This window comes from Dipodomys spectabilis, unplaced genomic scaffold, assembly GCF_019054845.1.
Source record: "Dipodomys spectabilis isolate Male_0828 unplaced genomic scaffold, ASM1905484v1 ptg000340l, whole genome shotgun sequence".
Lineage (NCBI taxonomy): Eukaryota > Metazoa > Chordata > Mammalia > Rodentia > Heteromyidae > Dipodomys > Dipodomys spectabilis.
The window spans coordinates 496,583-524,408 of NW_024871017.1; the positions used below are offsets into that span (position 1 = coordinate 496,583).

Consider the following 27,826-nt stretch of genomic DNA (forward strand, 5'->3'; position numbering starts at 1 on the left):
AGAGAAGACACCTTACTTTCTCTTATAAAAGGGTGACGAGAGCCACTCTGTGTCTTCTGCTTTTTAAAATAGCTCAAAATAGTCATTATTCCGAAGAGCTGGGTTTTGGGAGAACATAATTCTGGTTCTCTGAAGTCATATTTTGAGCACTGCCATAGAATAGTGATGCAGGATTTATAAGGGGATGGTTTTTATGTATAGTCTTTTCTATACACTCTCCAATGGACATGAAGACAAGCACAAAGCACTTAAACCTCTCTGAGTAATTGGAACTATTTCCTGTGATTGGGAAAATAAAAGATTCCTCCATGTGTCCCTTCCCTTGTCATCAACCAGTCCTTTAGGAGTGAGGGAAGCCTCTCTGGGTAAAGTCCTTTTGAACTAATCTCGACCCATCTGTTCAGGTAGCCCTTGAGTTGAATGCGGGGCCTACAGGGATCACCATCCAATCCACTTGGTAATCCCTTACTCTAAACCAAGGGAGAAAGATGACCAGGAAATTCCTCCTTTAACATTTGTGCCTAGACTTTCACCAATCTGGCGCAGCAGGACTTTGAAGAGCAGAAACGGAGCCAAGCTTATCTTGAGTCACATGTCATCAGTGAACTTAACACCAAAATCACAATTCATTCTTCTGTCTTGAACCAAATAGGCCAGAAATCCTTAGAATCAAACTTTCACATTAATGTGATACCATTCCCAAACTCAGTAAGGAGTTTTCCAAACTGTGCTCCCCAACTCTACTCCCCCAAAGAGATGCTTCTGCAGGAACACATTCCATGGCCAAACATACTGGAAGAGTCAGAATAGTAAGTGCTCAAATTTTAGCTGGACTTGACCATCCCAGGCCTCTTAACTGAGAGAAGTGTTTGGGAAGCACTGTATGCCAGGCTCCCTTTTTGATGATTTACAGCACATATTAAGGATTGGACAGCTCTATGCTATGAAATCAGCTTGTTTTCGTTCTGAGCAAACGTATTTGACCTCAGTATCCTTTCCTACTTTTCGTCATAGAACATGCTTGGGGAGATAGTGTTCAAGAGACTGAGCCTGGCTCACAGGATGAATTATAACACCATGGGCCAGTTCACATACTCTGATATCTCACTGTTCCCCGAGACCCAGACAGGCAAAAGAGTGCTTATTCATTATTAATCACCAACACGGGTGAAAAAGAATGTAAGCACAAACATGAGATGGGAAATGAACATTTCAGAACCTATGGTAAAAGAATCACCCTTCACTTAGGCTCATGAAACACTCATTAAACCTCCTGGTAAGCCCCCCGCTGGTAATGGCATCCTTCCTTGGTAGATGTTTATCATTCTTATTAGACTTCCAGACCTGAACTTCCCTGAGTTTGGAGAATACTCAGGCTAAGAAGCAGAGAATCTTCTCCCAATCCAAGTTAAAAGTCAGGCTCTTTCTTTCTCAGCCACTGCACTGACAAATGTGTTGACCAGTGGTCTTGGCTTGGACTTGGGAGCTGATGACAGTGCTGAGTGCTCCTGCTTATGCAGAAACTGCATAAGGAGCCTCACTAAGTATTTGTGTGGGTACTTACACCACACTTCTAGGGGTTTTATGCAACCTGAACTAGACCAACAAGTACCACAGCATCCTGACCTCAAGAACAGGTTCAAGATGAACCAGCCCATGCTCCATTTCAGTCCATTGAGATGCCATCTAAAGATTTTTTTAATTTGGGGGAAGAATAAATTATCTTTCCAAATGAATACAAAACTTTACCTGTCTGCAGCTATGTTGTTATTAAATGGCGGAGTTAGCCACAAATAGAGAGGCCCAGCCTTAACACACATTATTAATTAAACCAGTGTGGCCAGCACCATGGCTGAACCTCCCAGGTACATAAATGGCAATGTCCTCCTTTCATTTGGCTAGTTTAGTTTTAGAAACAAACAAGAGAATGTAGTACAATCCATGGAAGTGAAGTAGAGTATCCAAATTGGATTGGTGAATTGCCAGCAGTGAAGCTAGGAAGACATTACCAAGCGTTAAACCCAAAGGCAAGGCCAGAGTGGAGGTGGGGGGGAAAAACAGATCAATGAGCAAGGAGATGAGCATCTGGAGGAACTGTGTGCAGTTCTGCTGTGTACAAGCAGAACTGGGCTGGAATAATTTACAGTAAATCCATGAATAATGAGCAAGGGATAGAGTTTACCATGTAGGTGGGGTCCAGAGCACAGGGTAGCATGGGGATGATGTCCAAAGAGATGCCCTATGTGGGCACACTTCGTCATTAATTCTGAATACGGAAGAAGATCCAAGGAAGTACGACCCCCTCCGGGAAGCCGACTGTTCCAAGCACACAGACAAGGGGGTGGGGTGGTTTTATGACTCCAGGTGAATTTATAAATTTTCTTTGATGTGACTTTTCATATAGTTATAAAACCAAAAGGGAATTCTGGAAGGTGCTTTTGCCACTGATCCAAGAAAATAATAAAATTTGACCTTCTTAAGAAAGCAACATCTGTCTTACTATTAATCTCCCTATAACATGCATTTATTAAACAATGCCAAAATAACTTGTTTTCATGAAAATATCAGATTGTCATTATTCCTTTGTCCTTTCTACTCAACAAAGAATCCTGTGCCTTCTATGAAACAAAATGAATAAGACACAGTTTGATCTCTCAAGGAGCTTATAATCCTAGTGATAGAAAAATATTCACAAATATTCAGCCAGGATACAAAAATAAATAAATAAAAATATGCAGAGATAAAAGCAAGCATTCTAAGAGGCTGAAGAGAATAATTAATACTTGAAAAGGAGATGGGCTTGTCAAAGTCAATGTATTTCCTACATTTTCAGCTTTTTAGTTAGTTAACCAAATGCACATGAACCATTCATAGCATTGTACTAAGGAAGTTGTATAATTGGGATTTAAATATGAATGAAGCCATGAGAAACAAGGACAGGAACCACACTGAAAGACATTCTGTACAACAACTGACTGTACTCTTTAAAATTGTCAATATTATTAAAGATAAAGGTCAAAGTTTTAGTGCAGATTAACAAAGACTTAAAGAGACAGGGGCGATTCAGTGCAATCTTTGATTAGATTCTAAAATCCTTCACAGACATTGAGATGCACTCTACTGTAACCTCGAAAGACAGACATTCTGTGCTGCCCCCTTAGTCGGGGTCATTGCAGCTGGTGGACTTTTCCTGGCCTCCCTCCTGTCAGATGACATGGAATTCATGCCAGAGCTAAAAGATCCTGTTGAGCTCCGGCTCCCGCCTCCGGTGATGTGGAACAGCCAGTGCTGCAACTCCAGGAGAACGCTGCCTGGCAGTGTAAAGCCAACACCGACCATCTCTGCAATGTGCTCCACTTGGCCCAGGTCAGTGCTGTGGAATCCCAGCAGACCTAACTGAAGGTCACCTTGAACACATTGCGTGGATGTGGGTCCAGCCCCCCGCGGGTCAGCCTCATCAGAGTGGCCAGCAGCCAACATACTCACGGAAACTTGGTTAAAGGTATAGAGAGTGGCAGGGGTAGCCGAGTCTATTAACCATGAATTCCTCCCATCTGCCTGTTTCTCCGAGCTACTGTTGCAAGGGTATTTGAAGAGAGATGATAAGACGATTGCCTCCATCTACCGCACAAGAAAGATCTGTTTGAAGCAGGGCCCTGGTGGCCCATGCCTGAAATCCTAACTACTTGGGAGGCCTGACAACAAGAACAGCAAAACCAATGTATAAAGCTAGAAACTGTAGGAAGGAAGAAGAGCACTGGAAAGGTGCTTAGAGGAACTTAAGGGAGGAACCGTTATTACATGGGTATATATGTGTGTCAAAACTCATCATACCATGTATGTAAATCTAGAGAACTTGCAAGCAGTTCTCAATTAAAAGCGGGAAAGATATACTTTACTTAAAACCCATTTTCCTGTAGACTGTTCAAGGCCTCACATCAAAACCCAGTAAATATAACGTGAGACTATTTGCTGTTTCCACAGGTGTTGAGAGAGATATGCTCTAAGACTTTACACAGCTACTGACATAGCAGTGCCAGGAAGCCAATTAATCAAGATCAGATAGGGCCTGTTCACAGAGTGGAGAAGGGAGGAAGGACACCCTGGATTATAAAGGCTGGCGGCACCCCTGACTCAGCCAGCGGACCTGGTCAAGACAATGCGGCTGTTACTTATTCTGTTGAGAGTGGCCTTGGTGTCTGCTTACTCTTCGGTTGAGCAGTTGGAAGGGTATGTAATAAGCCCCCTGAAGAGCAAGTTTTAATAGCCCCTCCCACGTTATATTGTGCAACTTAATTTTCTATTCTTGTGTTTTACTGTTTAGCAATAAAGTTTTCCGTGTCAGTGTCGAAGATGAAGACCACATCAAGTTAATTCATGACCTGGCCAAAACACATCAGGTAAGGGCAGCTCCTTACAGCCCAGACTTAACTTTGCACTCACTTTAAAAATCTGGTTGCATGGTGATTCCACCGAAGGAAGAATGACATGAAACATTATCTACAGCATTTCTGGTGTCAATGAATGAAAAAATCTTGGGCAGCATGCAATGCCACATGGCTTTTTCTCTGATGGGCTCACAGTGCCATAAGCCCTCTGTAAATTCATGTTATAGATCCATGCAAACTTTAAAGAGCTGGCAGTATAACAACTGGGCAACTTGAGCTGTTCCAGAAGGTCAGACACCCTCTCATGGACAGTCACCTCCCTGCTAAGGCCAGGGAGAAAAATGATCAACACGGATATCACTGAAAAACTGGGCTTTAGTCCAACTTCAGATTCATTTCCACATCCCATGTATCATCTGTTCCCTTTGATTTTCTTTCATTCCAAATCAAACAGCTTGAGTTTTTTATGACCTTGATTCTGGTCCCTTTAATGACGTGACTTGAAGGAGCAAAAGAAGATGCAAAAAAAAAAAAAAAAGGCATGATTTTCATACTTTGTTTCAAGAAACTGAGATGTGCAGGCTACTCCTTACAAAAAGTATTATCTACAGGGTGAGAATTGACATTTTAAATCATATATGTAATGTGTGGCAGGGTTCTGCCACCAGCTGTAAGCAGTCGCACTTAGACCAGCGAGATTTCTCCATGAATGTATAAACTAAAATAGTCCCCTCATTCCTAAATGGCTGTCTGTCTAGCTAGCTTTCAGATTTTACCTTTGAAGGTATGGAGGAAGGGGCAAAAAGGTTGAGAGTTCAGTTTTCATAGAATCAGCCACCAATTTCTGCCTTCCACTCAAATCTAGGAATTCCTTCTAGAAAGCAGTGTACCAAGGACCCCATTTGCTCACTTGTAGACACATTGGCACACAACTGCCACCTCTCAGAATAGCCATTTGCCTTCAAAGTCCTCCTGTAGGCTTTCTTCACGAAGCTGAGCTGATACCCTCTCTAGCATTGACCCCATGCTCAAACATTGTGTTGCCTCTGAGGTTGATCTCCTCCCGTTCTTTCCGTCATTTCTCCTAGCACTGTTTGATGGACTCTTGATCATTCTGGTCACCTCTGGATATAGCTCAGTCTTTCTGTCTATATTTCCTTCTTAAGATGTAGCTAGCAGAACTGACAGTGGGTCTCCGGGCATGCTCTGATTAATCCATGCCACGGGGCCCTCAGTAGCCTGCATTTGTAAAGCAGACGTTTATTAATGGGGCCTGAGGTTCTTTTCAGCCTCTTGAGCCGTCAAGGCACCCCTGACTTCCAGCAATACTGTTAGGTTACTCCTCTTCCCACCCTCAAACGGGTCGCCCTCCATTCCTGCTCACCTGATTGATTTTTTTTGTTTTCCCGAATGCAGGCTTTTTACACGTGTGCTGTTAAAAATTTATCCAGACACCCTGTTTTGAGTGTGATGAGAATTCTGCAGGAATTCTCATCCAGGGGAAAGAACTCTGCCCTAAACTTAGAATCACCAGCAGTCTGAGAAGTGAAACTTTCACCTTTGTCACTGAAAAGCCTTAAGTTAGGGGTCTGGCTGGGAAAGAGACCTCCTCTGCGCTTCTCCTGATCAACACACATATGCCAAGAGACTCCAATAAACCAGATCCCATGTGAAGTGCTGGGTGGGTCACTAAACCCCTCTCCTTAGGACTCACCTAAGTTAGCGGGGTGCTACTTTCTGGCTTGTAAAGATGACCATGGATATGGGCTTCCTCAAATACATCACTGAGATCAAGATTCAGTGTTCTGCCAGGTTAGCAGCCTCTTCCGAAGCTGGGTTAACTGGGACTGACTTATTCTTGCTTAACCAGGCTGGCTCCCAAAGCCCATAGCTTCCCTCCCTGGGCAGCACAGCCCACCTGCTTCCACTGTGCTCTGCAGTTTCTCTGCAGAATCCATGCCAGGCCGCAGCCCTGCTTCTGGGCTCACCTGTTTTCCTATTGATGGACTCCCAGACCAACCCTTCCCACTCCCTGTTGAGCCCTCCGAGCTCTGCTTCTTCCAATGCTGCTGAGAAAGTACTTCAATCGCATCTGTAGGGTTCTGTTATAAATCATCTGAACTCAGCATTCCCCAGCAGCTAAGAGCAGAGAATCTGCTATTCTGGCCTTGGGTGCCTCTAGGTCTCCACTTCCTCCCGTATAAAAAAAATGCTAATACTATGCCTTACAAGGTTGTTGTGATTAAGACAAGAGATGTGATATAAGTAAAGGACTCAGAATGTAAATAGGAACAGCTATATGTGTTTTTCAGCGTTACTATATGTAGATCTGGGATTTTTTTTTTTTTTTGGTCAGTCATGGGGCTTGAATTCAAGGTCTAAGCTTTTTTTGCTCAATGCTAGTGCTCTACCACCTTGAACCATAGCTCTACTTCCTGTTCTCTAGTGGTTAATTGGAGATAAGAGTCTCATAGACTTTCTTACCAGGGCTGGCTTCAAACTGTGATCCTCCTATCTCAGCCTCCTGAGTAGCTAGGATTACAGGTGTGAGCCACCAGTGCCCAGCTAGATCCGGGATTTTTTTTTAATACAGTTTATGTTCCATTGTTGTCACCCATTGTCCCACCTACATTTGGCCTCCAGGTTCTTTAAACAAAACATTTCTGCTTAAATATCATGTTGACAATCCTTTGCTTATCTTGATGGCAATTTCATCTTTCAGGAGGAGAAATAGGGAAGAAAAGGAATAGCAGAACTCCTTCTTGGAGAGGACAAAGCTGAGCAAGAGTTAAATAGAACCACATTCCCTTCTTCAGATGCAGACAACAGGCTCTACCTCCCAGCAGAAGGGTGCATGGTTTTTTTCTCCCTATATTGTTTTTCCACCTTGATTTAAAAAGAGCTTCTTACTCCCTGCAGAAAGCTAGTGCACACCGTATATTCTTGGATACAGCCTTCCTGATAAGCTGGTCGCAAGGCCATCTTTGTGTTCATCCTTGGCTGTGCGTCCTTCCTTCCAGCTTTTGAACGTGTCCTTTTGAACACGGGTAGACCGGGGAGTTTTGTGGCCCCGTTGTCCTCCGACAGACTCTCCTCATCCCACTCCTCATTTTCTCTCCTTGTCACCCAGGCGGTACTGTTTCTCTTACTGGAGATAACCATCATAAGACGCACTCCCGTCTCCGTGCACGTCTTGTGGGTTTCCAGGGTTCCGGGTGTGATTTCTCCTGATGCCTGCCTTCCCAGCCAAGCTCCTCCCTGCTGTGTGGACTTAGCCCTAGAATTCCCCATAGAAAAGGAAAGTCCCTAAGACATAAGAGCAGTAGAAAATCATCCCAGGCCCCCTCAGGCAACTTGGAGAACAAGCACGTAGGCATTCAGAGGTTACTTTCTCCTCCTGTGTGCTGATCTGCATGCCCTTCTCTTTGGGTGTTGGCTGGCCAGAATCTGTCGCCGCCTCTGCTTTCTCTGTCTGTATCATGACATGCCGTTGCACCCCTCCCCCCCTCACTCCGCGCCCGTCCTTATCCTCTCAACCCCGTCTCACCAGATCACTTTCTGAGCTATCTATCCAACCCCTCCCCCATCCAGCTGCCAATGCCCGCTCCTTCCAATCCCTCCATGAGATCCACACTATACATTCTCTTCTGGAATCCTTCATAGTGACATCCTATGTTCTTCCCTTCTTGGTCCTAGCATTTTTTTTGGTAGGTCATGGGGCTTGAACCCCAGCATTTTCAATGGCCTCTACCCATAGCTCCAATACCACTGGACTCCCACAGTGGTCCAAAAGTAACCAGGACATAACATAGGATACTACTGGATCCCATGCAGGTGTGTCTGAACTTAGTCATCAGAGCTTACATCCTTAGTGTCTGTTATACTATCTCTTAAGTCTGCCCAACGTCTCTTTTGAGTTCCCAGTGATCCTCAACATCATCACTAGTCATATCCCCAGCCTGAGGTTAGCTCACACATCTAGAGACGCAATGGATGGAATGACCCCCAGTGAGGCCCACCCCAGACTTCCTCTCTGTGCAAGGAAGAAGTGGGGAAGCACGCCCCTGCAATACACACCCCTACAACACTCACCCCTGCAACACTCACCCCTGCAACACTCACCCCTGCAACACTCACCCCTGCAACACTCACCCCTGCAACACACACCCACACCCCTGCAACACACACCCTTACAGCACTCACCCACACCCCTGCAACACTCACCCCTGCAACACTCACCCCTGCAACACTCACCCCTGCAACACTCACCCCTGCAACACTCACCCACACCCCTACAACACACACCCACACCCCTACAACACACACCCACACCCCTGCAACACACACCCCTACAACACTCACCCCTGCAACACTCACCCCTGCAACACTCACCCCTGCAACACTCACCCCTGCAACACTCACCCCTGCAACACTCACCCTTACAACACACACCCCTACAACACACACCCCTGCAACACTCACCCACACCCCTACAACACACACCCCTACAACACACACCCCTACAACACACACCCCTGCAACACTCACCCTTACAGCACTCACCCCTACAACACTCAGTGCATCATTAAAACCTGCACAGAACCAATCTCCAAGACACACTCGTAATTACAGAGCCACTAGAAAGAAAAGGAAAAGCTTAATTTCTCTCCACTATTTCTTGTCTATAGTTAATTCATTATCATTCATTCCACACATCCATTACCACAAAGACTGTTATCACAAACAAGTAGGAAATCAATAAGTAGAGGAGAACAGTTACAGAATACTACAATGAACGAGTGTTGTGGGAGATAATTATATGCTCTTTGTGCTTGCTGATAATCAAGGGTATGTGTGTATTTGTGAACATTTTTATTGACATCTAATTGCTTGGTCCTGACCTTGTTCACTCGAAGGTAGATCTTTTAAAGAGATTTCATGGGTAATTTGATTTTGAAAATACCTTGGTGGAGCAGAGCAATAACATGTGCCCAGGTGGTAATTCACACCCTGAATTGTGGAAGTCTGATATATGATACTTCGGGTTTTATTTAGATTGACTTCTGGAAGCCAGATTCAGCCACACAAGTCAAACCTCACAGCTCAGTTGACTTCCATGTCAAAACCGAAGACTCAGCCACCGTGGAGGACTTCCTGGGGCAGAATGAGCTGCAGTACGAGTAAGTGGAGGTTGTACAGCTGTTGCCATACTCTCCCTGTTACCCAGGCTACTGAATTACCCTGGAAAGGTTAAAAAACAAAAACAAAAATGGAACAAGACCATGTTCTGCATGCAAAGAGACTTGGGACCACACAAAGAAGAACCTGGATTCTAAATCTTAAGACTCCCATCCCTGGTGGAGTAGTTACTGCTCTAATGAAGATGGTTTTGGCTCTTGAAGCCTCAGCCCTTCAGCCAGATTCTCAATCTGTTCCTGCCTTATGAATGATGTGTAGTGGACAGGTCAACCAATGGGCACCGTGGTCAGCCAGGCACAATTTTCCAATCTGATCAGATCTTTGTTCCAGATGATCAGCTAGACCTACTTTGAGCCAGGATGTCTCTAGAACAAAGCTAGAGGCAATCTGAATAGCTTTTCCCCAACCTATCCAGTGGAAAAGAAGGCATGGAGAGAGGAAGCCAAATAATAATAATAACAACAACCACAATAACAACAACATGGCTCCCCAAAAACCTAGAGTAGAGTTGACTACCTTGATCATTCTATATTTCTTGGCCTGTCCAGGTCCTTCAAGATCAAAGTGTTCTCCTGAGTTAGGGCAGTTGTTGGCCTAACAAACTGATATCAACTTCTTACACAGAGCAAATACTGAGAAGGATAGGCTAGGTAATGACCCCCGCCTTAGGAGAAGACAAATTTAAATAAGAGTTTGCAATAATTGGTGCTAGAAAGGCCAGAGAGCTGGAGATTGAGAGCAACAGAAGACAACCAGGAGTGGAGGAGGGATGGGCCTACAAAATGAGGTTTCAGATGAGAACTAAAAGATGAGGAGCAGCTCCCCAAGAACCAGGACAAGCCACTGTCCAGGCAGAGAACAGACCCTGTGCCCATAGACTTACAGGGAAGAGAGAATATGGTGAGCCAGAGGCATTTTGTGGAAGGAGGAAGAGTGAGGTCTGTAGGACAGAGCCGAGGCCCTCCTCCAGGAGGGGACCCCCGGAGCCGAGGAAGTCTCCAGTTCTCAATATTCAAAGGTCCACTCAGCAACTCCCACCATATGCAGAGGGCTCCATATGCTTGGAGACAATAGGACCTACATCCTTTTTGTACTAGAGATGTTCATGCCTTGAAAACAGACAAAAATAATACCTGCATCAGGGCAGGTATCAGGCTTCATACCTGTGAAATGGGAGCCAGCATGACTAGTGGCCTCCCACAGGGCAGCGAGCAAATGCTGAGCGGACAGACAGGCCGATTCCTGCCCCAGCTCCACAACTTACTGGCTGTGGGGCTTAGCCTTTCTGAACTTCCCCCTTCCTTACCAGTAAAACAAAGCCACGCACTAGGTCACTCACAAAAAAACAGCGTGGTGAACATGAAAAACAAACAAGATGTAAATAATTTTCAACCACTGCAGACGCTGCTCGGGTTACCATTGCACAAAGAGGACGTGACCCCCCCAGGGGGCCCAGCTCCCCATCCTGCCCCTGGGAAGCGCTCAAATGTGACCTGAGAACCGTCTTTCTGGAACAAAAACATAATCTCTTAGATTCCAAAATGGGATTAAGACACATGGCTATGACATTTTGCTCCTCTCATAACCTAGCAAGAAGTTCTGAAATCCTAGCCTTTAGGAGCCTCAGTGAAAGAAGCTCGAAATGTGTAGCCCAGCAATTCCCCACGGCACAGGCAAGACTTGAGTGTGTTTTGAGAAAATATGAAATCTTCCCGGGAAAGATTTCAGCCTAATCCATGTCCTCATTCTCTTCCTGTCTCAAAATGATGACGATTTCCAGGTAGAAAACTTGTTTCTTTTTCATGTGTTTGAGACCGGGCAGGACTCGGTGTCTGACACTTTCGCTCATTGGCAGGCGCTCTACCACTCGAGCCAGGCCTCCAGCCCTTCACTTCCCTTTCTCAGTGGTAAACTTCCTGGGAGTTGTAGATGAATGCCGTCTCATGCAGAACACAGGGTGTTCCCTGAGGGCTCAGGTCTCACTAATTTCCCCTTCTCTGTTCACTACAGAGCGTGTTTGTAGCATGTAATTTTAAGTAATTTAAAATTTAAGTAATAATAAGACTCCAGAAATCCCAGAGGAGCACTTCAACAATATCCAAGCTGGGGCTGCAGGCGGTCCCTGTGAGCCCCATTACTGCTTCCTAGGGCAACTAATTTGCATTTTGTCGGTTTCCTGCTGGCAGAGATTCGTGGTTGTGACTGTGCACCGGTGGAGCCACCCCTGCCCAAGTCACACCCAAAGAGCTTTCCAGAATCTTCCGCCATTCTGATTCTTCTCTTGACCAAGACTTGATCATACAGCACTTTCGGTCACATCCTAAATTATTGTGCCAATAAAGAGGGAGGGGTAACGACACTTTGACTTGCTAGGTAGTACTCTTAGACACAGGCAGGTGGGGATCAGAAAGTGTACATCTTCAGCTTATGGCTGAAGCTAAATGGACGCATACCCGGTGGGTGGCCCTCTGCCGAATTCCCTCCCAAAACTGCAAAAAAAAGAAAAAGAGGAAGAAAGAAAGAAAAGATTGCATTTGTCCTAGCTGACCCAGGGAGAGATGGTCTTGCTGACTGCCTGGAGCATCTTTTTTTTTTCCCCTGCATATTTCAGAGTCACATAAGAAAACACCTTTGGCCAGCAATGAAAGAAGGAATCAAATTCTCCATCTCCCAGCATCTCAAAGGGGTGACACTGAGCCGTGTCTCTCTTTCCTTGTCAGATGTTACACCCCTCGCTTTGTTGGGAGTCATGCTTACCTAATTTGCTTGCAAGTTTAAAAAAAAAGATAAGAAAAAGATAGGCTCTAAAAGGAGCACATAAAATTATAAAACATATGTCATATCTCTGTATTTTGTAGCTGCAACGCTGTCCTCATTATATTAAGAGGCATTGTTTTAATCTTCTACATAGTAGCTCATTATTTAGTAATAGTATTTTTAATAGTCCTAAAGTAGTGTTTTGTCCTAAAGCTAATAAAAATCAGATCATCATAAGGCAGGAAAGAATCATCTGAGGTCAGTTCCCTGCCTTCCGGGGTCAGTATCACATTTCAAGTTCATCCTGATGTGCTTCCACAAGTTACCACAGGATGCTTTCACTCTTGGCTGTCGTCCGAAATTTAGCTAACTGTTTTATTATTACACTTCTTTCTCCTGGTTCTCGATGAAGCTGCTAAATATTTAACACGGTAATAAATCTCACGGGATGTCTCTTCTTCGTATCAAGCAGTAACAACACAAGCCTTGCAAAGTCATTGCTTTCCCCTAAATAACTTGAACTTGAGGGCTGGGTGTAGGTGAAATGGGTAGGCTCTCTGGTGCCTCTTCCCCACAGAGCTGGCTCCTGATAGATGGGAGATGGCCATGGGGCTGGCCCTGCACAGAAACATCGACTGAATGTCTGGAGGCTGTGCAGTGTCTGTGAGTAATTAACTTATGACATCTTTCCTCTGTGTACCAAGTGAGGAGCCATATGACCTACATATTTTGCATGCTGGCTGACAGTAGAAATCTCACTAAAGTCAAAGTTTATAGGGTTGGGGGTGAAGCTCCATGGTTGATATTTTTTAAGTTTTTAGTGTCCTTTCTGTTGGTGTTTTATTTGGGGCTTGTTTTGTTTTCACTGTTTCTAGTTTTTAGTTAACTATCGCTACTGAAGGCCTAGTTTCTTCTACCTTTTCTTAGAGTTTAAAAGGTACTAAGTGGTTAAAAAAAATCCATATATCTTGGAAGATATCTATGAAAATGGCCACAATCCATGGATCTGAATCAAGGCTGTGTTTTAGACCTGAAAAGAAATTGAATAGTCTCTGTTCAATTTCCCCCCTCTACAATTATGAAATTATACCCCAGAGAGTAAAGCCAGTTTTCTAAAGCCAACTTGTAGATCTGGGCCAAACAAAGCCCTTGATCCCTTGATTCCTAAGATTCAGGATTATTCCGTCCATTCCTTCTACAACTAGATTCCTAATTCCTAACAGTCATGTGTGTTGAAAATAACTAAAGCATGTGCAACCATTGTCCCAAACTACTGAAGACACAATGATGCTCTTCCAAAATGTCTACACCTTACTCCTCCAAGTAATGAAATAGGTTCACTTCCCTCACAAAGAGGAATGGAAGTAATAGAAGGCTTAAGATTCCTAACAAGCTGACATAACATAGAAGACTATCCTAGACTCTTCAGGGAGGCCAAGGAACCACACGAGCCAGAGACAGGGGAAGAAGTCAGAGCAATTAAAGGTGAGAAGGACTCGAGTCCCTTGCTGGCTTTGGAAATGGAGAAACCACAACCCTGAACACAGGAGCTGCAAAGATGCAGAGGGCACCAGGCCCTCCCAGGTGCCTCTGAAAGCTGTGCATCTCTGATGATTTCCAGCCCAGTGAGACTTGTGTTAGACATCTAACCTCCAGAACTGTAAAACAACAAAGCCATGTTGCTTGAAGCCACTGTTGGAGGTATTTTCAGCTGCCACCAAAAATGAATGCACTAATGAGGTATTGTTGGCTCTTCAAAAAAATTATTTTCTCTTTCCGAAGAATATATGTCCAAGATTTCTCCTTTTTATTCTTTCAGTATCACCGTAATACAGTTAAGTCACTGGGGCAGACTTTGCCATTTCCCAGGAAGCAGATGCCATTTAGCACTCGTTTATTGCATTTTTCCATAGACAGACTGGAGCTCAGCCCCAACCTCACCAAATGGAAAGATGTGGAGGGAGGCCCAGTGGGCAGCCTTGACCGAGCTCAGCACACTGCCCTGGGGGAAGGCAGAGGGATAGCAGACTTTTGATGTGCGGCTGCAATTCTCCATGTGCCAGATAAAATCATTTCAAGGCTTGACAGTGGATAATAGAAATCGCTCAAGAACTGGCCGCTGTCTGTAATGTTCCCACGGCTGTGACGCGGACATTGATGCTCATAAGATTTTGTCCCTTCCCAGCATACTCTCTGCTCAAAGTAGCAATAGGCAATGAATGAACACACACACACACACACCCTGAAGGCGTGTAACTTTCAACTGAGCCACACACAGGATAGCAGCAGGCAGACCTTGAATATTCTGTCATCCATTTTTACAGCACCTTGTTTCAGAACTATTGTTTGATTTCTAAGCCAGCCAAATAAGAAAGTACAAATGAGTTCTTTAAAACCAAATACTCTTCTACCTAAATCAACCTTTTGCTTGCTGATACTTCTGGGTAGCTAGTCATTTTTCTCAAAGCCTGGAGACTGGCTGAAGGTGACTCAGCTCCCTGAAATGGAGTCAGTTTCAGGGACATGGGGATTTTCATGTTAAAATAATCACAAAAATTTTGAGGAAGAAAGACTGCAGATGGGCCTCAAATACAAACCTCCAAAGCCCTGACCCAGAATAATTAAGATACCCAGAAAAACCATTTCTGAGTTTAAGGTCTAAGGACATCCAAATATGTGTCGTTTGGGGGTGAGGGGCCTCCTTGGCAGTGTCCCCCACTGTGAGCCATACCAGAATCCCCCAGATTGCAGGTCTCGGGACCATGCAGAGGACAGCATGGGCAACCGTGAGGCCACGCTCCGGCGTGGGCAGTGGTGGCACTGGGTGTGCTTCCTGGGGACATGCGCCTACTGTGTACCGACACCCACTGTGCTCCATGCAGGGTGCTGATCAGCAACCTGAGAAACGCAATGGAGGCTCAGCTGGATGGCCGGGGACGCGCCACGGGACACAGCTACACAAAGTACAACAGCTGGGAAACGGTATGGCATGTGAGGTGGTCAGTGTGGCTCTTGGAATGGCACCAGCAATATCCAATTGACCCCACGACACATTTCCTTTGTTAGATCGAGGCATGGACCCAGCAAGTGGCAGCTGAGAACCCCGACCTCATCTCTCGCAGCGTCATTGGGACCACCTTTGAAGGAAGAAACATGTACCTCCTCAAGGTAATTATCTCTTACCATGACCCGGGGCTATCCAAAGCTCCAAATCAACAAATTCTCATGCATGAACATCTGCTTTGCAGATACACATATTCCAAAGGTTGTCATAACTCTTTTCCTGCCTATATCCCCCAAATAGATCCCCTCAGCTGCTTTTATCACATGTGGATTTAAAAAAAAATCATTACTTTGATTTATTCAAAAGGAAAATGCAATAAAATTAGAGAAGTCCTATAAATTTAAGCATTCCTGTGAGCAATGTAAATCATCCGGTCTACCTCGATGAAATCTCTCTCTCCCAGCTGTCGAGGCAAATTCATTTACCAAAGAGGGTCCATAAACTTCACATCTATCCGGCATTACAAAGCAGACCAGTGACTTGTTTCTGTCAGCATCTAATGTCACTTTTGTCATGTAATTCTAATGAGGAGAATAAAGAGATGAGAACTAGGTGGGGAGAAAGGAAAATCCTTGTGAGATTAACAACAATTGTAATTACTTCTAATCATTCCTCCAGTTGTCTTGGTCATGTCACCTAAGAATGGCAGCCAAAAATAACCCTCACGTGGGTACAATTAGGCAGGGTAATCAGGCATCTTCTGAAAATACGAGCTTGTCAAGCTTAATAAAAATAATAAACAGCCCTGTAAGCTCTCTGCAGAAACACAGCAAGCGTCTAGGGGTAAGAACATACTGTGTAGGTTTATGTTTTAACTTAATCTTAGGAGAGACCATTTCCTGTTGCAGAGTTGAACCTGTTGAGTCCAGCTCCCAGCAGAGTAGAGAATGTCAACACTTGAGTGCCAGGTGTTGAGCCACACCTTCTCTTTTCCTTTACTCATGGCAGGTCGGCAAAGCTAAACCCAATAAACCAGCTATCTTCATAGACTGTGGATTCCATGCGAGAGAGTGGATTTCTCCTGCATTTTGTCAGTGGTTTGTAAGAGAGGTCAGTATGCAGAATGGATTTTTGGCAAAGGAAAGGTAGAAAGTATGTTTTTCTTTCAATTGATTTCTAATAACCTGGCTACGATAAGAGAAAATAATACAGGAAGGAATCTGTAATCTCAGGCTCTTGTTCGTAGGAACTAGTTCCAACTTCTGCCAGTGCAGCTTTTAAAACAGGAATTTCTGTTTATTTTTGAATTTCACTCACTGGAACTTCCTTTCCTTTGGTGAACAGGCAGATAGCCATAGGGTGGGCTAGTCACTTAAAAATAAACCACGTGCTTGATCGTTATCTCTTGATAAACTTCAAAACTCAAGTTTCTAAATATCCATGAGTCATTGCTGATGTAAATAGATGACTTAATAAATAAACAGAAGGGAAAGAAAAAGTACTTACTGTACTTCTGCAAGGAAGTACAGTAAGTATCCATCCAAAAGACTGAGCAAAAATGCAGTCACCTTCAAAGTGCCACAGCAATGACGATTTCAAGCACAGTCAGCATCTACACAGGCTCCACAGGTCTCCACAGCCCAATATTCCCATGAGTTTCCCCTCCATGAACCACGTGCAGGCCGTGCGCACCTACAGAAGAGAGATCCAGATGACCTCTCTTCTCGACGAGCTGGACTTCTACGTCCTGCCAGTGGTCAACATCGATGGCTACGTCTACACCTGGACCAAGGTATGTGGGCCAGTCCTGAGAGGGGTCAGAGGGGTTCATGCCCGCTACTCCCCACAACACTGTCCTAACCGTGCAACCCTGCCCCAGAACCGCATGTGGAGGAAGACTCGCTCTGTCCGCCCTGGATCTTCCTGCACCGGTGTTGACCCCAACAGAAACTTCAATGCTGGATGGTGTGGTGAGTGTCAAGCTGACCATTGAGGGAGCAGGTCAACGTAGCTATTCAAGAGGCTGAGATTGCATTTTGAGGCCAGCCAAGCAGAAAAGGTCACCAGATTCAGTGACTAAAATAATCAACCCAAAGTGGGACAGAAGTCGTGGCTCACGGGGTAGAACATGAGCCATGCAAGCAAGCCCAAGGGGTTCATAAGGTGCCGCGGACCGGGTTCTGTCGGGACGACGGAGGACACCTAAGGGAGGAACCTGGGATAGGATGGGGAGATGGCAAACAGACAACTCACACACATTAGGAGTGGATGCTGAGTGGGATTTAATGCAGAGGATAACAAACTTTTATAGCAAAAGTCTCCATGAGAAAGGGCAAAAGGCTACACAATCTTGCTGCAGGGCTTCTTTCTTGGGTGGTCACCAGCTGGTCACCTGCTAGGCATTTGTCTCCGGCTTATCTCTAAGAAATACAATGGGTTTGGGTTTTGATGTTTGTCACCAATTAACCATTATCTATCTTTATAGAGGCCTTAACTTTTCCAATAAGATCTTTCCTGTTTCTTCTTTAATAGTAAACTTCAAGGAGACCTAGCAAATCTCTTAGTAAATAGCAGGAAATTCTTTCTTCTAAATAGTTATCTTAGTAATTGCCATCCATTCTTTTAGCTGAGCCTACAGCTTCTTGTAAATCCCTTACAAATAATTCCTTCTGCTGAAGTGACTTTGTGAAACCCCCAATACTTTTATATTTACTTATAACTTGTCTCCTAGCCTCCATAAGAGGGGTTTCAGGGTAGCACTTAACTCTGGTGAGTTCGTCATATTTTTAAGACACTCATCAGATATTGGAGTCGTCAACACTCTTAAGAAAGAGCTTTGAATAAGGGAACGTTGACAATGAGCAAGTACAAAGAGCAGTAGAAACAGTAAAAGATTAATAGCCACTCTTATACAGTGAAGAAAGGCAGAAACACATCCCAGGGGTTTGCCAGCCTTTCCAGGAGTAGGCCTCTTTGAAGCCATATTCTCCCAGGTAGACTTCGATGAAGTCCCATTCTCAGAGATAGGTCTCTGTAAAGCCCCATTCTCAGGTCTGAAAGCAGGTTTCCCATGCTAAGCAAACTCCACTTGAGTAGGCGTGGCAATAAGGCACTAAGTTCAAGCCCTTATACCTCCACCAACAAAAAAATAGAATGGTTGCAGCAATATAGAATTTTCAGTATAGAATTTTCATGGATACTATTTTAACCCTACTTATTGACACTTTAATGCTGTGTTGCTTTTGTTGTTTAATACCATCTAGACATGAGTGAATTCATGTGCAGTTTTTTAATCATCTTAAAAATTGCCATCCTGAACTTGTGAGTAGAGTGTCCATCTCTTCTCATATATTCATAAAGCAGAATGGTTGCAAGAGCTCCTAAGAAAACAACTTTCACAGTATTTAACTTCCTCCTTCGGAAGCATGAAACATCAAAACCTATCCCAGGAGCAGGTCAGTAGGTAATCATTGGCCACAAATAACACCTTTATTTATTATTTCTTTACTACAAGAAACTGGAGCCTCTCGAAACCCCTGTACCGACACTTACTGTGGACCTGCCCCCGAGTCTGAAAATGAGACCAAGGCCCTGGCGGACTTCATCCGCAGCAAGCGCGCCTCCATCAAGGCTTACCTGACCATCCACTCCTACTCTCAGATGCTGCTCTACCCTTACTCCTATGACTACCTGCTGCCTGAGAACAACAAGGAGCTGGTGAGCGGACAGGGCCCTGGGTGGACGGGGCCCTGGGAACACGCCACCCTGGGAGAACATGCTGGGTTTCTTGTACTAATCTTGAAAAAGAAAAATCTTAAGAACAATTTCTCCAAGTCCCTATAGTGATTGATTATGTGTATGTGTATGTGTGTGTTAGTGGAAGCAAAAAATATAACAATGAACTTACAAGGAACCTGGAGTGAGCTGAAGAGACTGGCTAAGACTTGGATACTGAGAACAGCTTCCCAGGTGTGGTTTATCTGCCAGCCTTCAAAATGGCACTGGTTGTTGCTTTCCCTCTGTCTTCCTGGCAATACAAACTCAAAGGGTTGTTTCCATGCATCTGGGGTATGATCAGTGGATTCGGTCATTTTTGTCTGGTTGTGCAAGTGGAGGAGTAGCATGGCAGAACATGGCAGATATCTTTAAGAAGTTGTTGTATCTGGTAGATGCAGGGCTCAGCCTGAGATCCTAACACTGCTCAGCAAATCTACCATAAACCCCAGGCTTTCTACATTTAGGATGTGCTTCAAAGATACCTAAGTATCTTTGACTGAAAACACCAGCAGTTTTGTTGGATAATCAAGATACAGTCCCGTGAGTGCTTCCATCTTACAAATTTTATAACGACTCATATTAACAATTATCAAGTCATAAACTTTTTTAAGAGCATGATTGTATCCTTCACATTTTTTAACTTTATGAAACATCTGGCTGCCAGAAGTTGAGTGCAATGATCTAAAAGAGTAAGCGCAAGATTTAAATCATTTGAATTATACCAGAGAGAGAAAGAGAGAGAATTCCACCTGGACAATGACATAAACATTTGGCTCACCTAAATGCATGAACTTTAAAAACTGGAAACTGTCGTTTTGCACTTTCAGATTCCCTCTTTCAGAGACCAACTAAACATGTAATGCTGTAAATATGTTGTGGGAAAAGGAACAAAACAGATAAACAACCCAGTCTCCTAGAAAACTGATGGCTAATAATTGGCTAGATTCTTTTTTTTTTAATTTTTCAAAAAAAAAACTTCCCACTTTCCCTATCTATATACCCCAAAACCACACAAGCCATCATTTGTCGGAAGCATTAAATGTTCAGTTTTCTAGTAGCACAATCTGTGAGGGTCCCCAAGTCCTGCTGCACAAAAGCCGGGCGTGGTCCGCTCTAACTTCTGTCCCAAGTACCTAACCACCATGGGACAGGAGGTTACAGCCATGTAATGAAGCAATTGCTTCATGTCCACTGGCTGCAAAGGACGATAACCAAATAATCTGGAGTACTTTTGTTGAAGCCTCCAAGTTATTGCCGGAAAGGAATCAAGCCCTGCCTTTGGAATCTGGTAACTCCATTTTGCTAACTCCTAGGGGAACTATATCCAGGAAAAATAACTAAAACCCGAAGTTGGTTTGTGGGTTTCAAGGGCCAAGTGCATGTGTCCTAACTAGAGTGGCCCGGCTTCTGGCTTCTTTGCATTGGAAGCACAGAAAGAATTTCCTAGCTACAACCTCAGGAATTCACATGGCCTTGGGGCATTTCTGGTTCTACTCCTCCTTTTCCAGCTGACTTAGCTAGCCTCTGCTAGGAACAGAGTTTCTAGCTCTAGGTTAGAGAAATTAGCTGTAGCTGCTAAAAAATAATAAATACATGTTTTTTTAATATTTCTGAGCTGCTCCAATTTCCACCAACATACATGCATTTATGTGCAATGCTCAGGATCTTTCAGGGTTTTGCTCTGTTTTGGTTTTGGTTTGTTTTCTGTTTTTTTCTGCTGGTCCTAAGGCTTGAACTCAGGGCCTAGGCACTGTCCCTGAGCCTCTTTGAGCTCAAGGCCAGCGCTCTACCATGGCATCATTTCTGGCTTTTTCTGAGTAATTTATTGGAAATAAGACTCTCACAGACTTTCCTGCCTGGGCTGGCTTTGAACTAGAATCCTCAGATCCCAGCCTCCTGAGCAGCTAGGATGACAGGTGTGAGCAATTGGCACCCAGACACTCTGGTATTTTTAAGGTTAGGGTCTTAATTTTTGCCTGGACAGGTCTGAAACCACAGTCCTCCAGATTTTAACCTCCATGTATTAGGCACATGCCACTGCTATGGGCTCAAATGAGAGTTCAGCCTCCCGAGTAGCTAGGAGTACAGGTATGCACCACTGTGCTTGGCTAGGTAGTTTGTGATTACACTCAGCTGCATAAATTCGAGAGAAGATGACAGCAGTGTGTGCAGAAGCTATCAAATGACAGCCCAGGAGGTGAGATTTGTCCTGAGTGAGAGACAAAGGCCCATGAAGCACCAAAATGGGGTCCAGCGGCGAGAAGGTCAGTCTATTTGGAGTGTTCTGGCTAAGGAAAGGCCCGGCAAGCCTTGACCAGTCAGGTGGCCTTGGAGTGTCTTAGAGGTTCTGATGCCAGCGACATCGTCAGCAGAATTCCCAGTGCCAAGAGGACTCCCAGTTTCGTTTGTGTTCCAGAAAAATAGCAGGCAGTTTTTACCACAAGTTCATCCCAAATCTTTCCTGGGTCGAGCTCCACTGCCGCTGTGTCTGTGGTTCATTGAGGCCTGCGTGTTAGGTGACGTCCTGCACGTCCTGCTGAGGCTGGCGCCCCAACGCGTAAAGCAATGTAGTCTGGCAAGAAGTGACGCGGCAGAGACACTTCAAACACACTGCAGTGCCTTAGCGAAGAAACACCTTTCTGTCCTGTTAAATCCTCTTCCCAGATGAACTTTCAGCCTCCCTATTCCCTCCTTGAGCTCATTTTACTTTCGACTAATTTATTTTGCTCTGTGCCCCGTCTCCCCCCAGAGGACATGTTAGATGCACATGGCTGAGCAGAGGCCAGGAGATGCTAATAAAATACTCTGCACTTACAGGCCAGCCCCCCACGTGTATACACACACACACACACACACACACACACACCAAAGAATACTCCAGCCAAAATGCCGAGAGTGCCGAGGTTGAGAAACTCTGCCCTGAACAAAGATAAGAAAACAGTCACATTCCTGGCCCAGTCTCTCACTCACTGGACCTTACACCCGTCTCAAAAATAGAATAAGTGCCAGAGCCTGGCAGATGCCCCGTACAGCATTCGTGTTCAAGTGTTACTTGGGACAGACACCGCTTCTACCAAAAACAAACAAAAAAGTCTGTGGACTCCAGCCTTGAATTTTTAAGGAGCTAGAAACTGTGTCAGTGGAGCAGCCAGGGGAAGAATCTGGTGTCCAGCAGAAGAGTGTGTTCCCACACACCTCTGGGCCCTGCCGAGCACCCAGCCATCCCAGGCCAAGCGCTGCCCTCGCTCTGCTCTTCTCACCCCCGGGCTCCATTTTCTGAGTCGCAGCGGGCTTTTCTAGTCCCAGTGCTTCCTCCGCCTGCATGCCTGCTCATAGACTCTGACTGCTTCTCCATCTAGACTCTGACTGCTTCTCCATCTGCACCAAACCTATCCAAGATAAGTCGCCCCTGGGTCCCTGGGTATAAACCACACGCAGTCACAGGACAGAGGAGGGAAGTCACGGTTAAAGATCATTTTAAGGCTCCCTTGTCACGTGGTTAAACTTGGAACCTTAAGTTAGAAACTAAGTTCTGAAGAAAAGGCCTTCTCCTGTGCTAGAGCTCAGCCTCTGTGGGGGGCTTTTGTTTTGTCTGTAATAATAGATGCCACAAGATTAGAAAAGGGTGGCCCCTGTCTTGAGGCTGGCTGGGTGCCAGAAGGTGGGGGCTCAGTGCACTGTCATCTTTGGGAGCTCCTTTGTCACATGTTACCTGGAAACCCAGGTCACTGGAAAAGGCCAGCCCCTGCGCGTTCATCTCACCAGGCCCCTGGAGCCCAGACCCGGGCAAACATCCTACTGCTCTCCCCTTTGTCTCTCAGGCTTTGAGCCAGCTGTGACATTTGAGACTCTCTCTGTCTTTTGCATTAGGACCAAGGCCTCTTTTTAAGGAGATAGATGACAAAAGAGACATGCATAAGATGCAATAGGAAATTCATATCTAAGGATTAATAAAAGCTGGCCATGTTTGGCCTTGACTGAGAGCACAGTTTCCTGTGAGGCTGGTTTATATTTAGCTCCCTCTGTTCTTCACAATGGGGAAAACCAGCCCCAGTGACAGACATTGCTTTTGAAGTATCCGAAGGCCACAAGGAGAAGTCAGAAAGAGCGCAGGGTTTAAAGAAGGAAGAAGCTGGCTGAAGTCCGCCATTCACAGGGCCATGTGCCTTCGGCACAATCTGTCATCATCTCTGGGTTTGGGCTCTTTTATCTGTAAGATGGGGATAAAAATAACCAGCTCTTTGTAAGGCATAAGGTTTATGTAAATGTTAGTTTTCATTTTGAACCAACTTAGCAAGAAATGGAAGACTTGTTCCTGGAGTGGCAGGCATCTCTGACAGAGCCGGGGATGTCTGTGGCGTTGGTACTTCTTGGATTTCCCAGCACCTCGCTTCCTGTTTGTCAAGTCACACATGGGGAAGGAGCTACCTCGTTCTCTAACGCCTAAGCAAGTGCTAGAACCGCCTTCCAGTCTGTGGTTCCAGGTGGGACATCACCCGGCCCCGATGGGCGCAAACTGCCCTCCGTGGCGTTCCCTTCTGCTAGAAAATTCTGTGGTGATGAAATGTGGACAGATAATGCTGCGATGATAAATGAGTAACATTTCTGAAATTAAGTGAACTCTTCAAAAGAAAAGTCCCACACTGATTCCAGGATATTTTGTTGTTGTTAAGATGATTGGAATTTAATATATGATATTTTAGTTGATGAATGTCTATTCTGACTTCTTTTTCTCTTCCTCTGGCTTTGGAGAAGCTCTGAGAAAGGGCCCAGAGACTTCTTTTCTAAATAATGAAAAAAGCAAAGTGCACAGACACCCAAGTGTGGCGGGCCATCCTGGGACCAATGAGTCCCCCGCTGACCTCCCCAGCTTCTGCTCAGGAGGGTCACAGTTCAGCCTTCACAAAGCCTGACCCTCCTCGTCCCTATCCAAATCTCCAAATGGAGAGGACTCGGTCTTCTGCTGTATGACTTCTGAGGTACAACGTAATGTCCACACCAGACACTGTGGTATGTGCCTAGGAGGCCCTGTCAGGAGGATTACAGGTTCAAGGCCAACCTGAGCAACACTGTGAGAACTTGTTAAAGTAAGCCTCTTCCAGCAAAGAAGTCATCTTCTGAGAACAGCACTGGGTCACAGCACAGAGGACAACTGAGGCGTGAGCCCCCTCCCAGGAGAGGGGAGCCACGCCCTTAAAGAGGGCGAGGAGCAGATTCACAAAGACGGTAATGCAATGCTGCCGCGTGACAAGCGAATCTGAAAGAACAGTGGATTCTCTCCCCCCCACCCAACCCCAGCAAAGAGGGGCCCTCGCAGGAGGGAGGGAACCCAGAGTCTTACAGTTCAAGAACACCTAGCTGAGAAGGAATGCAGCCCATGCCTGGCTAGGGAGGGAAGTGGACTAGGCCACGGCCACAATTCTTTCTGCCCAAAGAGGGAGCCAAAGAGCTGTGGAAGATGGGCCGGCTGTTGAGGTGGCCCTTGGAGGATGAGGTTGATACAATGACCAGGCTAAGCAGGGCACAGACTCAGTATACACCATGAAAGGAGAAAAGTCACAGCCTTCTGACCCAAATCCTTAGATATTACACCAGACACAGAACAGCTGCCCCAGAAAACAAATGCTTGTGAAGGGTTAGAAGCACTGGTGACCCTCATGTGCCCAGATTGTGGTTCAAGGAAGGCAAATTAGACATGTGTGCACCGCCTTCAGGGCAGTCATGACTGATGGACTGATTGTCTCAAAAAGATAATAGATCACAAGTAGGCCTGTGGTCTGGAAGTTTAGAGATTACGTAATACCAACAAACATGTTCAGGAACGGGCATGTGAGTCAACAGATGCCACCAGCGACTATCAAATCTAGCCAACTGTCCTTTGTAACATCTCAAGACTGCAGACTTCCACATGTGGAACTTTACACATTGGGAATTAATCCTGCAGAACTGCATTTCTAAATTCATAGCCAGCTGCCAGTGGCTCATACCCCGAGCTACTCAAGAGGCTGACACCTGGAAGATCACAGTTCAAAGCTAGCCCACACAGAAATGTCTGTGAGATACCACCTCCAATTATTTGGGAAAATGCTTGGAGTGGAGGCATGACTCAAGTGGTAGAGTACCAGTGTGAACAAGTGTGTGAACCCAGAGTTCAATCCTCAATGCTAACAACATCAACAACAACAATAATAATAATTCACAACTTAATGGGAAAAAAAGAAAGAAAAGAAAAGCATGCAGAAGGCTTCTCTGGAAGAGGAGAAAGTACATCTTATTATCCACTTGGAACCCAAGAGAAGGAACTCTAAACCTTTCAAGTTATGGGTCCAAAACTCCAAGAAGAAAAGATAGTTCCAGGAAACCAATTACGTCACATCAGTGGACAGAACAGAAATTCATGGCTTAAAATTCTATGGCTTTGTAATGTTCTGATTTGTCAAGGAAGTGCTAACAGTGTGGGGGCTGAAATCTTAGATATCTTAAGGATATGCTCCCATGCCTTCAACTTTACAAGACTGGGTTTGAAGTTGGAATGGGGAGTTAGGAAAGTTCCTCCTTTGTAAAAATTAAACGGTTCTCATTCATCAGTTTCCTTGCACTTTCCCAGGCATATGAACAAGAAGCAATTATGGTGCCAACATCCAAAATATAGCAGGTCCCACAACCAGAATGAGTCACAACTGATTCTCCCATAGTGAACAATCAGAAGGCAGCCCAGCCAGGCGGGGCTTCCCAAGTGTGGAGTGTCTGGGCAGGGTGTGGAGGGGCCAGGAGCCCATGTCCTCCGGCAGACATTCTCATGCAGGCCTGGAACCCAGTGTTTGCTTGTGGACGCTCGGGCCAGGCACCAGGCCCGCGTAGCAAGAGCAGGTCTGAGTCCCTCTGGCTCTGCTCTGTGTCTTCACTTCCTGATGGTTCTCTTGCAGAACACCCTGGCAAAGGCTGCGGTGAAGGAACTCGCCTCCCTGCATGGCACCAAGTACACCTATGGTCCCGGAGCCACCACAATCTGTGAGTCTTACCTCCAGCCAGGAAACCATGGGCCTCGTGCGCTAAACACTCAGAGCAGGAAGCTTTGCCTCCCACTGGTTTTTACGAGTCATGTAATCATTTTCCTAGTCAAGAAATGCCCTGTTCAGATCTGTTTTGTGGGGTGACACTGGACTTGTTCTTAAAAAAAAATCAAATGTGGCACCCTCTGGTTTCCAGGTGACTGGAGAGTTATCCTCTACTCGCACAAGGAAAGGGGTTGTAATTATAAAGACAAAGATGGCATGTCTTCAAATCGCTAGACTAGGGTTATTGTTGTCGTCCACCCCCTCTCCTACTCTCTGCTTGTTTCAGATCCTGCTGCCGGCGGCTCTGACGACTGGGCTTACGATGAAGGGATCAAATATTCCTTCACCTTTGAACTCCGGGACACAGGTAGATACGGCTTCGCGCTTCCTGAGTCCCAGATCCGACCGACCTGTGAGGAGACCATGCTTGCTGTCAAGTACATCGCCAACTACGTCCTCCATAACCTGTACTAGCCAGGCACCCAGCCGTACGATGCTCTGTCCACTGCTTATCTATCCTGAACTCTGATTTTAATGGGGCTGAATGAAGGTTTTATACATCTTAAGCATTCTTTTTTAAGCTTCTAGGTCTATTAAACTACTTGGATCTTTTTTTAACTGATCATAATAAAAGTGAGTCACTGTACCTGGAAAGTATGGCATAATGTCTGCTTCTTAGAGCGGGAAAAGCTGTGAATAAATAGGCAAGGGGTGTGCAAGAGATGAGGTGGTCATGAAGGGGATATCCCGGGAGATGATGTAGCCAGCCGTTGGTTGGACAACACCTCAGAGTATACCAGATGTGAGCACAGCCTCATGATCAAAACATGGAAAGGAGAATGAAGGGATGCCTTGGTTTGGCTCCTACGTCAGCTCATCAGTGGGCTGTCTGCTATATGCCACGAATTTTATTCAGCGATTCAAGGTAATAGTAATAATAATAAAGAATTGTAACACTTCTGCCCTCGTAGACCGATAGAGAAGACAGACATGAAGTAAATAACCAATAGTTAATAACTAGGTACTCACTTGACACTGGGCAGGCGGGTATGAGGTAGACTGCAGAGAGAACAAATGTGACATGAGAAGAGGAAAGAAGGCCCCCTTGGGAAGCTTCAGGAAGAAATGGGTCTCCAGGAGCAGGACCCAGTGGGCACCCCCTTCAGGCCCGGGGCTCTTCAGAGGGCGAGAGTGGAACTTGAGGGGGTGAGGGGAGATGGTAAGCCTGGGTGAGGTAAGGCCCATAACCGGTGGGGCGTGGAGGGCATGTCCAGGGCCTGGCACAATAATGCTGCCGCACTGAGGATGTTGTCTGTAGAGTAGTCAGACGGGTGCTTGTGTGCGGACATGGACGGCAGACTGGAAGTGACCCTGGCTAGACTAACTGGGCCAGTGAAAGAGGCGGAAATCACTGCATCATGTGCACACCACACGTGACATGATATTCTCCAGGGTTAGAACGACAGAAGCCAATGGAGGAAAGTACTTTGCCACATTCAGTTTTTAGAACAAGCATTAGAGTTATCATTAGGGAGCTTGTCTTTGCTTTAAAATCGTAGAATAAAATATGAAATCACTATTTCCTATACGGAATGAGGGAAAAATGGGCTCATCAGACATAATGTGTTAAAATGTCTATAATG

General features: G+C 45.4%; 1 protein-coding gene across 1 annotated transcript; it reads left to right on the forward strand.

Moving 5' to 3' along the window:
• Nucleotides 1–4,120: 4,120 nt before the first annotated feature.
• Cpb1 (carboxypeptidase B1) lies at nt 4,121–26,837 on the forward strand. Its single transcript, XM_042665685.1, has 11 exons — nt 4,121–4,230; nt 4,325–4,400; nt 9,444–9,568; nt 15,227–15,326; nt 15,411–15,512; nt 16,357–16,458; nt 17,030–17,140; nt 17,228–17,318; nt 18,863–19,065; nt 26,052–26,136; nt 26,470–26,837. The coding sequence occupies exons 1-11, from the start codon at nt 4,160–4,162 to the stop codon at nt 26,655–26,657; spliced, it is 1,254 nt and encodes a 417-aa protein (XP_042521619.1). The 5' UTR covers nt 4,121–4,159; the 3' UTR covers nt 26,658–26,837.
• The last annotated feature ends 989 nt before the right edge of the window (nt 26,838–27,826 follow it).